The sequence below is a fragment of the Monodelphis domestica genome, chromosome 6, assembly GCF_027887165.1.
Source record: "Monodelphis domestica isolate mMonDom1 chromosome 6, mMonDom1.pri, whole genome shotgun sequence".
Lineage (NCBI taxonomy): Eukaryota > Metazoa > Chordata > Mammalia > Didelphimorphia > Didelphidae > Monodelphis > Monodelphis domestica.
The window spans coordinates 40,663,352-40,677,204 of record NC_077232.1 but is presented as its reverse complement, the minus strand read 5'-3'; the positions used below and the strand labels follow the sequence as shown (position 1 = coordinate 40,677,204).

General features: G+C 40.0%; 1 protein-coding gene across 1 annotated transcript in view; it reads right to left on the bottom strand.

Moving 5' to 3' along the window:
* Positions 1-13,853, bottom strand: part of PAMR1 (peptidase domain containing associated with muscle regeneration 1) — a 113,018-nt gene that overhangs the window by 30,666 nt on the left and 68,499 nt on the right. The window contains exon 4 of the mRNA XM_056803783.1: positions 13,598-13,705. Within this exon, the coding sequence (XP_056659761.1) occupies positions 13,598-13,705 (108 nt within the window). The remainder of the gene's footprint in view (positions 1-13,597; positions 13,706-13,853) is intronic.

Sequence of the window (13,853 nt, the reverse complement as noted above, 5' to 3'; positions counted from 1 at the left end):
GTAAAATCTGAAAATTCATTGCCATTTTGCCTCCTGTCTGAAATCTGAAGTTGACCCAGCATATCCCCATTTACCCTTGAACCCTAAGTGACTGAAAAGTAGCTCAGTGGTCCCAGGTACCTCCATAGCAACTTGCCTAACAAACAGAGTATTCCCCCGGAAAATCCTGTCTAGACTTCCCCTAATCTCTCATGGCTCCTGATCTTTATAGTCTTTACTGAAACTTGCCCATGAAAGATGAAACAATTTCCCACCTCTGCACCTTTGCATAGGCTATCTTCCATCCCTTCCTCACCTCATCTTCTTGGTCTTCCTTGGTATTCAAGGATCAGTTCAGGTAGGACCTCCTACTGGAAGCCTTTCCTGATAGCCCTAGTAATGAGTGAATGATTTCTCCTCCCAACCCAAAATGATGCTTTTGTTTAGTGTATGCGTGTGTGTGTGTGTGTGTGTGTGTGTGTGTGTGTGTGTTTTGCATTTATTTGTGTTTAGTCACCACTGATTCCCCAATTACTATCCCAAAGGTGAGGGGAACTGCCTTAGCCTATCTTTCCTCATCCACAATTCTCTGGCATAGACCCCATTTGTATTGCATGCCTCTCCTCTTTTCTCCTCAGTATTTTCTATCTCAATTCTTTGGATTAGAGAAAAAATTTTGTTTAATTTTCTTTGTATCCCCAACACCTAGAGCCATGGCTTAAACAGAATATAAAATACTAAAATTAATACTATTAAATATATATGTATTTACATATATATATATATATATTAAACATTTACCTTCTGCCTTAGAATCAATATTGTATGTTGGTTCCAAGGCAGAAGAGCAGTAAGGGCTAGGCAATAGGGGTTAAGTGACTTTCCCAGGGTCATACAGCTAAGAAGTATCTGAGTATAGATTTGAATCAAGGACCTCCAATCTCTAGGCCTGGCTCTCCATCCACTGGGCCACCCAGCTACCCCCAGTACTATTAAATATTAATATTAATTGTAAATTACAAATTGTAAGTTACAAAAATTTTAAATTGCAAATTTGTAAATTGTAAAAATGCAAATAACAATAACAGCTAACATTTATAAAACATCTATTATTTGCCAGACATTGTGCTAAGTACTCTGCAATTATTATCTAATTTTGAGCCTCATACCAACACTGGAAAGTAGAGGCTGCTATTATCACCATTTTAGATGAGGAAACTGAAATGGTCAAAGGTTAAGAGACTTGCCCAGGATCATACAGCTAGCAAGTATCTCAGATCTTATTTGACATCAGGACGTTCTGATTTAGGGTCTATTTAACAAAGGGTTGTTGCAATATCTATTAAAGGAAAAAAATAATCATCCCCAGCATATTTTTATACTTGTATTTGAAATGTTGTCCAAGACTGTGTAAACCTGTTTAGGATCCTAGATATAAAGCTAGAAAGAATCATTGAGTCTGTTGTCCAAACTCCTCATTTTCTAGATGAAGACTTCTGTGTTGAAGCCTTTCCAAAGCCCCTCAGCTGCTAATCTCTACCCCCTCAAACTATTGTGCATTTAATAATTGCACTTCTCTTTCTGTTCGATGCTGTATATACTTATATGTGTCCTTGTTTTCTTTCCCATTAGAATGCCAACTCCTTGGTGTTGGGATTGTTTCCTTCAATATCTTTGAATCCTCAATAGCTCCCACAGTACAACAGGATGCTTAACAGGAAATTCATCCATGCTTATTGAGCGAGTAATAAAAATATTGAGGCTCAGAGAGGTCGCATCTTATTTCCAATTACTCAATATAGCATGACCTGGATTCGAATCAGCCTTCTGACCCCAATCCAGGGCAGTGGACTACATTCCTCTTAGACAACCAGTTGTATCCATGAAACATAGAAAATTGCCAGGGTTGACAATGGAGATGAATACGATAGACCTCCAGTTTAGTGCAAGGATGTAAACCAAAGCCCAAGGCTTGAGGGGATGAGGGTTTCCTGTAGAGTATGTTTCTATCCTAAGCCAGGCAAGAGAAAGAACTTGATTTCTTTCATGGAGTCACCAGCAGAAAGAAAAAACAACATTCAATGACTCAATATGCCAGTATTAACTTTTAATTAATTAATTATATCCACATGGGATTCATTCATTAATTTTAATTAATCAATTAGGAATACCACACAGAGGACCAAGAAAGGAAGCCTCCATCTGTCAGAAGAGGTGGCCTTGCAGGGAGAGTTACTGGAAGGCATATTAGTCCTTGCCAGTTGCTCCCCCTCACATCCCCTTTTCTCTACCAGTTTTCTTCTATCTCCCCCTTTCTCAATGGGAAAGGATGAGGCGATCCTGAGCTTAGGGGGCTCAAGGCCATCCATCAGGAGTTGAGATGGGTTATCTGCCTCCTCCTACCACAGTCAATAACATGGTATCTGCCTCCTGCCAGTAAGTCCCGACTTGCTGATCTCATTTATCAAAGACAAATGGAGGAAGCTTATGTAAGCACCAGGCAGAAAGAAGCCTTCAGGAACCCAAGGACCAATTTGATCCCTTTATTACTGATGGACCACAAGTTGTTTTTCACTTTGGAAAAGTACATAGGAATAACTACATTCTGAGGGAAATATTTCATGACTATCTCTTTTCATCTTATTACTGAGCAAAAAATATCTTTATTCCACAGATCTGATAAAGTATCTATTCTTACTCATTTACTCAAGCTCTTGAGACTTGAGTTTGAATTATATATCTCCAACACTTATTAACTGTGTGACCCTGGATAAATCTAAACCTCCCTGTGTCTCAATTCTCTCATCTGTAAAATAAGAGTGTTAGGAAAGATGCCATGAAAGCCTCTTCCAATCCTCCATCTATGATCCTAGGAATATCAACTAGCACACATATTACTTTGTTGTCTAGAAGTAACTTTTTTTCTGGAATCTCTGTGTCCTGGCATCACTGGCAACAACTGACCATTTTTCTATTTTGCTCTCCCTAATAAGAGAGGCTATACTGACTCAGGCAAAATATAAGTCAAATGGGTAAATGTTTTTTTAAATCTTTAATGGTTCATTATCACTGTTTGAGAAATGTCCTTCACCTGATATTCAAAGCCCTCCATGAACTGCCAACAACTTACTCTTCCAATTTTTCCCCAAGTACTTTCCTTCTGTACCCTTTCCTTGGTCAAACTGCATTTACTATGGTTCCCCTAAATCAACTGAACAATCCAACTAGCATTTATTAAGCACCTGCTACATGTATATGAGGATATAAAGGCATAAATCAAATGGTCCCTGACCTCCACAAACTTCCATTATATTGGTGGGAAGAGGGAAGGAACAATATAAATATAAAATGCCTAAATACAAAGTAACTTTGGGTTGGGGTATTTGAAAGAGCACTAACCATTAGGATGATTTAAAAAGACTTTATATGAAGGTAGTATCTAAGCTGAGTTTGGAAGCAACTAGGGCAGTGAGAGCAAACCTTTTAGAGACCGAGTGCCCAAACCACACCCTCATGCCACATGTTAGCTTCTCTCTTACCCCAGACAGGAGAGGGAGGAAGCATTCCCACTGGGATGCTGAGCAGAGGGGCGAGTGATGTGAAAAATGTCCTCAAGTGTGGTGGAAAGGGGAAAGGGAGCAGCCCCCTCTGGCATAAGTGCCATAGGTTTGCCAACACATAACTATGGATTTTAAGAGGCAAACGCAAAAGAAAAAAGAAAAAAAAATTAAAGGGATGAAGGAAAGCCTAGGCAAAGCCATGGAAATGAGAAGATAATATCATTTAAGAGAAACAGCAAGTCTGATGGAAATGTAGCTTCTGTGGAAGGGAGCAATGGGAAATAAAACTGGAAATGGACTAGAGCCAGATCTTCTCCCCTGAATTCCTTTTCTATCAATTTGGTAGAAAGAACTGGGCAAGTTGAGTATAGAGAAGATGAGATTTAGGGGAAGAGGGAAGATAACTATCTCTAAGTGCTCAAAGGATTGTGATGAGGAGGAGGATTACCCTTGTTTTTTTAAACCCTTACCTTACATTTTAGAATCAATATTGTGTATTGGTTCCAAGGCAGAAGAGCTGTAAGGGCTAGGCAAATGGGCTTAAGTGACTTGCCCAGGGTCACACAGCTAGGAAGTGTCTGAGTCCAGATTTGAATCTATGACCTTCCATCTCTAGGCCTAACTCTCAATCCACTGAGCCACTCAGCTGCCCCTGATTACCTATTTATTTTATTCAGTCCCAGAGATCAGAACTAGGAGCACTGAAATTGACTTCCAGATACTTAGAGCTGTCCAAGGTGGAAAAGGTGATGAGATCCCCATCTTTGGAAGTCTTTCAGCAAAGGCTGAATAGCTATTTGATTGATATAATATAGTAGGAGTTCATTTTACTTAGGGGTTAGACTAGATGGCATCTGAACTTTCTTCCAACTCTTAAATTCTTGGATTCCCTAATTCCTACTCATCATTTAAGACCTAGCTCAAATGCCATTTACCCCACAAAGCCTTTTCCTGTTTTCACCATTAGAAAAAAATCCCTCCGGATGTCCATTGATTAGGGAATGGCTGAACAAATTATGGTATCTGTTGGTGATGGAATACTATCGTGCTCGAAGGAATAATAAAGTGGAGGAATTCCATGGAGACTGGAATGATCTCCAGGAAGTGATGCAGAGCGAAAGGAGCAGAACCAGGAGAACATTGTACACAGAGACTGATACATTATGGCACAATTGAACATAATGGACTTTCCTACTATCAGCAATGCAATATCCCAGGACAATTCTGAGGGACCTAGGAGAAAGAATGCTCTCCACATCCAGAGAAAGAACTGTGGAAATGTAAGTGCTTTAGAAAAATATGTGATAGGGATATGTTTGGGGTTTTGATGTTAAAGGATCATGCTACTGTAGATATGAATAACATGGAAATAGGTTTTGAACAATGGTACATGTAAAACCCAGTGGAACTGCTTGTTGGATTTGGGAGGGGAGAGGAAACAGTGGGAGTGGGAATCATGAGTCATGTAACCATGGAAAAATATTCTAAAGAAAAAAAATTAAATAAAGAAAAGTCCCTCCTCCACAGTAGCAACTACACTATATCCTATGCTGTGCTTTCATTTTTCATTTTGATTTATGGTCATTTATGTGCACATATTTTACCCACTATCAGACCATAAACTTCCTGAGGGTGGGGATCATGTGGAACATACAAGATAGAATCTACTGGGCTACTTGATCTTTTTTAGGTATCCTGCCATTTTTTATTAGAAGCCCTCCATCCCTGGACAGAATCTTGCCATTCCTGTGTTTTAAACTACAGTCATGAAACCTAAATCCAATTCTCAGATGCCATTTTCTTGAGCTAATTGTTCACTTCATAAGTCTAAATCTAAGTCTGAATGGGATTGTGCCTCCTTTTGGATATCTTGGCTCTGCTATTTTATTACTTATGTGCACATGGCTAAACATTTCTCAGCTTTTGGTCTCTGTTTCCTCATCTGTAAAATAGGGTCATTTTACTAAATTACATGTAAGGTCCCTTTCCAGCTCTGAAATCTATGGGTCTATCTTCTGAGAAAAGTCTATGTCAAGTTTGGTCCTACGTTAGATTAGTTCCTTCTCAGTAGACTGGCTCCTGTATACATCTCATCCTAGCCACAGAATCAATTCTGTCCCTGGGTCTTTCCACTGTTCTATTCCTCCTCCCCAAGGACTATCTATAAAGCATTGAAACCTTGAGCAGTTAAATGAGCAACAAGAGAATGACAGACATCCCCCATACATTAAATGGATGAAATGAACTCTGATACTCAGTGAAAGAAACAAAGCAACTCATTAACACAAAGGCACAGTATTCTTCACATCTGGCATCATAATGGTCCTACATGTATCCCCTGATCCAATTTCTCCTCTGGTCTTTTCATTTTCTAGCAGCCCCACTTTTCAGGCTTTCCCAGACCACAAAAGTTTGCTTAATCTTCATGCCAGATACATCCATCCTTTCCCTGGTCTACCAATTCTATGACGACAATTACACTGGCAATGTCTACTTGCCCTTTAAGCTATACCTCCTGGATCCCTCTCTCTAGCTGTATGCAGGACATTCTATTAATCAAAAGATGCTCGGTAGTACCTGATTCAATGCCCAGCAGCAGGTCAGAGATGCCAGTTGGCTGAGGGGACATAGAAGGTCTCCTAATTGAGCCCTGGTGGCCTGAATTAAGCCCCTAAGTCCCTGGGAAAGTCATTGTACATCATCTAATTTGTAAAAAACCTATGTTGTTGCTCTAACCTCTTGTCCACAGATCCACTCCCTTTCTTCCTGACAAATTACCAGAATCAAGGACAAGGATCTGTCTGTGGTCCATTTGCAGCTTTGATGTGGGGAAGTCACTGAACAATGATGCCAAAGAAAAAGATCATTCACCTGGGTGATCTTAGGACAGTTTGCATTAATGATAAGTATTTGGTGGCATATTACTCATCTCCCCATGAGTCTAGAAGAGATTGTCCCATTCTTCCCAGGGGCCCTAATACATCATCATTGTGTCAACACTATTGCTTCAGAGAAAACCCCAATGTTCTTAATGATCTCTGCTGATGCATAATCCTGGCTCCCACTTAAAAGCAAAAGTTTAAATTGCACTGAGTTTTGAACACTCTTTTCTTTCTCACTTTGGGATGAGTCCACCGGGAAACCTTTAGATGCTCTGGGAACCAAATCAGTCCAGAGCCGCCATTTTGCTTAATTGGTGGAAGTCCCTTGGATTTGTAAAAAGCGACATCAGAGACTGAAGTGGAAGCATTGTGCCCCCAGATTTAGTCCTGGTGAATTAGCCTTCATTGGGATGCAGAACAAAACTCACAGTGCCATCAACTGGGCCAGGCGAACAAAGGAAACATGGAAACTGGAGCAGAGAAATGCGTCCTTTTCACCCCAAACTTTCAAAACAAGATTCTGACCATTTACTTAGAGAGCTCCATTTTTGGTTGTTTTTGTCCCAGTCAAAGGAAACAGGAAACTAAACTTCAGAGGAGAAAGGGCCCCTATTCCCTTACATGGTGGGCCAGGGTGGCTAGTGCTTGGGGAGGGGGAAAAGGGGGGTTGCTTGAGGAGAGAGAGCTGGGAAGGCCCAACTCTGTGCTCCAGTGTGACCCCACTCTAGCTGTACTTACAGCACCCTTGAGAAACAGGAGTTCGTTTTTTGTCATGAGGAAACTACTAACAATAAGAGAAATCAGAGATAGTACCAAACTCTGGGATTCTAAAATGTTGTATTGACAATGCTTCTAGCATCTGGTACTGAAATAATTATTAGACTATCCTCAACTTTCTTTTCTGTGGATTCAAAGACTATATTCTTTTAAATCATAGAATCAATATTGGGTATTGGTTCCAAGGCAGAAGGGTGGTAAGGACTAGGCAATGGAGGTTAAGTGATTTGTTCAGGGTCACACAGCTAGGAATTATCTAAAGCAACATTTGAACCGAGGACCTCCCATCTCTAGGCCTGGCTCTCAATCCTCTGAACCACCTAGCTGTCCCACAAAAAGACTATATCCTTAAAAAAAAAGAATGCTCTCATCAGACCAGGAAAGATTCTTTTTAAAAGACTCATCTTGTAGGAAACCAAGCATGAATGTTAATTTCCAAAATGGTGGACTCTTTCCAAACATCATTACATTGACTCCTAGTAAGAACTTCTCTGAAGAGAAATAAACAGTTGAAAAAGGGGAGGAAATAGGAGCCAAGTCTCCTGAAGACTTACCAATTATAACTTACACTTCTGAAATTTGAAAACAACTCACCATTTTAGAGACATAGCTAAAAGGATAAGGTGTTTTTTTGTTGTTTTCTTTTACTGTATATATATGTGCTTAGTTGGGTGAGCAAAAATGTGAGTCTTGATTTAAAGCATCATGTCTAGTAAACTGCATATTGGATAGGAACCCAGAATCCTTAATACAATTCTGGGTTTTGCCACTGAGTCACCATGTCTCCTTGGCTTCTTTGTGTCTCCATTTCTTTATCTGTGAAATGGAAACTCACTTATAGGTGTTTACAGAATCATGACATTTTTGTTTGGAGTTCAAATGGATCTCAGCCTCAAGCCAGGGCAACATATACTAAAAGAAATCCTTATTATAACAAAGTTGATGAATGGTCATCCAGCCTCTGCTTAAAGAACTTTAATGGAGGGAATCCTACCCTCTTTCACCTCTGACAAGTAAGTTTTCTCTGAGCATTAAAAAGATTCCACAAGCTAAATGGGAAAAGAATGTGGACAGGGATTCTTTAGAAACAATCTTTTTTATTACCTCTAGAACAAATGATCTTCCAATTTTCTGCAAACCGATAGCAATAGCTAATATAATATTAATATGATATAATAAACTAATATGGATATAGATTTTTATGGCTTGAAAGTACTTTACATTCATCATCTCATTTGATTTTCACAACCCTGGGTGGCAAGTGCTTTTATTATCCTCTTTTTCAGTTGAGTTAACTAAGGTAGACAGATGTTAATTGATTCCCCAGGGTCTCCTTTTATATCTATTGATTTAAATTTTTCTTATCGAGATGTTATGTTTGTGGTTTTATAATATTTTGCTCATTGAGATGGAAAGAATTGAATTCTCTTCCACTACCCATACAATGTAACTTTCCAAGTGATGTGAGGGCAGTAAACTATGTACCTGTCTTGTATCACATCCTTGGTTGAACAGGTTAGCCCACTGCCAGGATGTCTGAATCCTCTCCTTTCAAATTATGAGTAAATAACATATTTACAATTTTGGACCAACTTCTCCAAAGGCATTTTGGCTCATCAGATGAGACCCAGAACCTACTTTAAGTCCTGCATTTAATTCAGCAAATCTTTGTTAGGTCCTTACTATGTGCAGACACTGTGTTTGATACTAGGGAAACAAAGGCAAAAATAAATGCCACATCAAAAAGCTTCTAGTTAGTTCTAAAAGCAATGGTGAGCTACTGATGATTCTAGATGTGGGGTGGGAAGGTGGAGGGGCCATAGGAGCAGTGACATGGTCAGTTTTGAGTTTTCAAAATGTCAATTTGGTGATTATGAAAGAGAGATTATAGAACAGAGACTGGAAGCAGGGAGATGTGCAAATAATCTATTGCAAGATTAGCCCCCAGGAGCATTGACTCTGGGATTTCATGTCCCACCTCTTTTTATCATACTTATGTGCTTTTGCGTAAATCATTTGACCTCACCTTTCCACTTCCATTTTCTCATCTGTAAAATGGGAGAGTTGGAATCTATAACCTCTGAGTTCCATTTCATCTCTGGATGTCTGGTCTTATTTCATTTGTGAAGCATCCACTTGACTAAGATCAGTAAATCAAATCAATAAACATTTATTAAGCCTAGACCATAAACCTAACATGGTATTAAGCACTGGGGATACAAGGAAATGGTGAGGAAGGGCAGTGAGATGGCTCTGTGGATAGAGAGCAAGACCTGGAGTCAGGAGGACCTGGGCTCAAATCTGGCCTCAGATACTTCCTTACTGTGTGACCCTGGGAAAGTCACTTATCCTTAATTTGCATAGACCTTGCCACTCTTCTATCTTAGAATCGATACTAAGATGGAAGGTAAGATTTATTTTTTAAGAAAAGAAAGAACCAGGAGGAAACCCCTGCTCTCAAGGAGCTCACAGTCTAGTGGTATAATGGGAAAAGCATTGAACCTAAGAAAATATCTTGAGTTTGAATCTCAGCCCTATTATTTTCTGACTACTCAACACATATAACCTCATTAGATACTTATAACAACTCTAGGAGATAGGTGTGATTCTCATCTTCAGAGTCACACTGAGGGTCTCTGAGGAAGGATTTAAACTCAGATCTTCTTGACTCCAAGTGCAGCAACACTCTGCATTGCATGCATCACTTTTAAAAGCCATAATATGAGTGAAGAATCAAATAGATGTGGAAATCATATTATTCCCCTATTTGTTTCTTAAATCCAGACATAAAAGGAAATATATGCAGATTTTAGAGATAAATTTCAGGATCTACACCTGTGAGGCTTCTAGAAACATTCTATGTATAAAGTTCCAGAATAAATTGAAAATAGGTACTTTGCTTTTTTGTACTGAAGAGACACGTATCACATATTTGTTTCTGCCCCAAAGCCTTATAAATACATGAACTGCTTATTTAATCATCTAAGGTTCCTATTTAGTCCCTCTTCCCTCTCATCAGCCAAATCAGCTAAGAGTATTGCAATTTAAGCAGACATCAATAACATCAACTGTTGGCCAAGATAAATGCAATATTTGAAATATGTTCATGGGTTTAAAGAATGATAGAGTGATGAACTCTAAAAAAACCCTCTAGATCAGTGATGGTGAACCTTTTAGAGACCTACTGCCCAAACCCCATGCCCCAGACAGGGGAGGGAGGAAGCACTCCCATTGGGCTGTTGGGCAGAGGGATAAATGAAGTGAAAAATTTCCTCAGCCATGGTGGAGAGGGGGAGAGGAGCAAATCCTCCTAGCACATGTGCCATGGGTCCGCCAACACAGCTCTAGACCAACTACCTCATTTTATACTAAATAACTGCTTAGAAGAGTTGTAACCATTGCTGAACAGTATGGAATATTGTCAGGCTAGGGATCTGGGATGAGTTTGCTGAAGAATTTGATAGATGGTTTTAATAGTAGCCAAGGGCTAACTAGTTGGAAGTAATTCTTTTCTAGGCTCTATCCATGGTACCTATTTAATCAGAACTTCCAAGTCTTTTACAGTGGAAGGAACTATCTCAAGTCTCAAACAAATGTACTATACAATGATCAACCCTTTATTTGAAGTAATGAGGATCTCACTCTTTTCCAAAAGTAACAAGTTTTGCTGTTGTATGACAGGTTCAATATTAGGGAAATTTTCCCTTATATCAAGGCTAAATCTGTCTCTCTGAAACATTCACCCATTTGCTCCTTCTCTCTAGGATCAAAAAGACCAAGCCTAATTGCTTTTCAATGTGATTCTCTATCAAATTCTGACTCCCTGAAATCTTCTCTAAAACAAAACTCCCTAGTTTCTTCAACCACATCCTCATATTGGAGGATCTCAAGGCCTTTCACCATCCACATCACATTCTTCTAAATCAGGGATTCTTTAACTGGGGAATATGAATTTGTTTTTGAAATTTGTTGATAGCTCTTTTGATATCGTCATATGTAATTTATTTTATGCATTTAAAAGCCTCATTCTGAGGACTCCCCAGGCATCTCCAGACTGACAAAGAGGTCCATTACATAAAAATATCATGACTTCATATGTATAATGAATATAATATTTCTTTTCTTCTCAGTGGATAAGGGAGGGACCTAAGGAAGAGAATCTTGAACAGAAAATAAAATTTTAAACTCTTACCTTCCACTTTAGATGCAATATTATGCATTGATTCTAAGGCAGAAGAGTATTGAGGGCTAAGTAAATGAAGGTTAAGTGACTTGACCAGGGTCACACAGCTAGGGAGTGTCTGAGGCCAAATTTGAACCCAAGACTTCCTATCTCCAGACCTGGCTCTCTATCCACCGAGCTACCTAGCTGCCCCCAATAAATTTTTTTTTTAAAGAATCCCTGCCTTAGATAATTCCCAGATGGTCACTGTCTCTCCTAAAGTATGACTGATATAATTTATTTCAGACCAGATCTTTAATTTTATTGATGTAGGAAGATCCTAGTCAGGTATCCCTTTACTAATGAAGACCTGAACCAGTTTTGCAACTTGCAATATGAGGAAGTTTCCTGGAGGCTAAGCAATTAATTTGCCCCAGGCCATATAACCAGTGTATGTCAAAGGCAAGGCTCAATATTCTTGGCTCTGAGACCATTTCTCTATCCATTAAGCCAGCTGCCTCTCCTGCTACTGATCCCATTCCTAAAGTGTCACTCTACTAATGCCATTGATAGAAGCTTGCAGCTCTGGGCTGAATTAGTCATCTTCCCATTTGGAAGAGCAAAGGGGGGAAAAGGCAGTTGGGAAAATGTTTAGTCTCTGGATATAGAAAAGGGCAGTGAGAATTGACTGTGACCTGCAGCCCAATGTTTTGCCAGAAAAGGGGAAAAAAAGACTTTCCCAGTTTTCTGGACTAAGAAATAGAAACAGCAGGTGGCTTGGGAGCAGGGGCATTTATCAGAGTGGAATTGTGCCCCTTTGTCTTAGCTCTTTGACTCTTGCAGAAAGGAGTTAACCATAAAACAGCAGCCATTCTCAGCAACTTGGGGTCAGCCAGAGAACTCTCTTGTTTCAATAGATGAGCCAGGCTATGAGTCAGGCAGCAGGTGCATGGGGAGGGCTGGAAGGTTGCAATGGAAGGATACTGGTGAGTTCTGCTGGATGCTTAGTTCCATGTCACTGGGTCCTACTTCAACACACTATCCCCTGGTCCTACTCACTATTATTATTTATAAAAAAATACCTTACCCTCCCTCTTAGGACCAATATTTATTATTGATTCCAATGCAGAAGAATTGTAAGGGCTAGGCAATCGCAGTTAAGTGACTTGATCTGGATCATATAGCTGGGAAGTGTCTGAGGCCAGATTTGAACGAACCTAGAACCTCCCATCTCTAGGTCTGACTCTCAGTCCACTGAGTCACCCAGCTGCAACCCCCCCAATCCTTACTATTATTCTTTAAGTGTCCTGTAACATATAGAATATAAATAAATGTACTGCTTGTCCCAAAAAGAGCGTGAGCTCACTGAGAGTAGAATAAGGATTTGTTTTTTCTGTCCCCTGTACTGGATACATGGTAAACTGTATTGAATCAATGCCAATTAATCTCTTAATTTAATCTGCTCTGATCCTGGACTGACCCATATTCATCAGCCACAGTTTTAATTTAAAATAAGTTTAGGGTCTAATATCTTTGAGGTCTGTCAATAGAGAGAGAAGGAATCTCAGAGGTCATCTAGTCCAGCTGCGTGATCTTATACATGAGTAAATGGAGGCACAGACAGATTTGATGATTTGCCCAAGTTCACACAGGTAGTCAGCATTAGAATTGGGATTTGAACCCAGGTCCTCAGACTCCAAATCAGCACTCTTTCCCTTGTGTTGCTCCCTATAAGCACTCCATCTGAAATGCTTCCAGACTCAACCATTTCAGTCTTGGGTTCTCCGTTGTATTTGCCCATTCATGGGGCAATTGGTATGGGGTTAAGTGTCCTAATGGACCCACCAGAATGGTTTCACTTCAGAGACCCTAGGGACCCAAATCCTCTCCAAGAGCCAATCCAATCCAAGAGCCAAAGGTCATTGAATCAAAAAGGAAACTTACACATCATCTAGATCAGTGTCCACATTTTACAGATGTGGAAAGGGGGGCCAGAGAAGTTGTCTAAGGTTCTTAAGAGGTAAAGCTGAGTTTTGAACCCAGGTTTTCTCCAAATCCATCACTGTTTCTGGTACACCAGTCTTAACAGTCTTCTCTGTTGACAGGCATATCCAGACTCCCAGAGGACAGACATTTATGGGCTCCATTGGGTAAAGATTACCTCGAGACCTGGGTCAGGAACACCCTTTGGTCTCCCTCCCCATAGGGGTGACATGTGATTCTGGACCCATACTCACGACTTTCACAGCGCTTCCCAGTGTAGCCCGCCAGGCAAGCACACTGATAGGATCCAGCTTTATCAAGGAGGCACGTGCCGTCATGGAAGCATGGAGATGAAGAACAGGCTGCAAGACAGAAGATAGGCTTAGCCAATGTTCCTACCTGGGTGTCTGGAGTCGAGTCTGTCTAGTGCAGTCTTGAAAAATGCCTTAAAAGTACAGGATGAGAGCTAGGAGGCATCATAGTAAGTCTGCCAGTCAATAAAAGTTATTA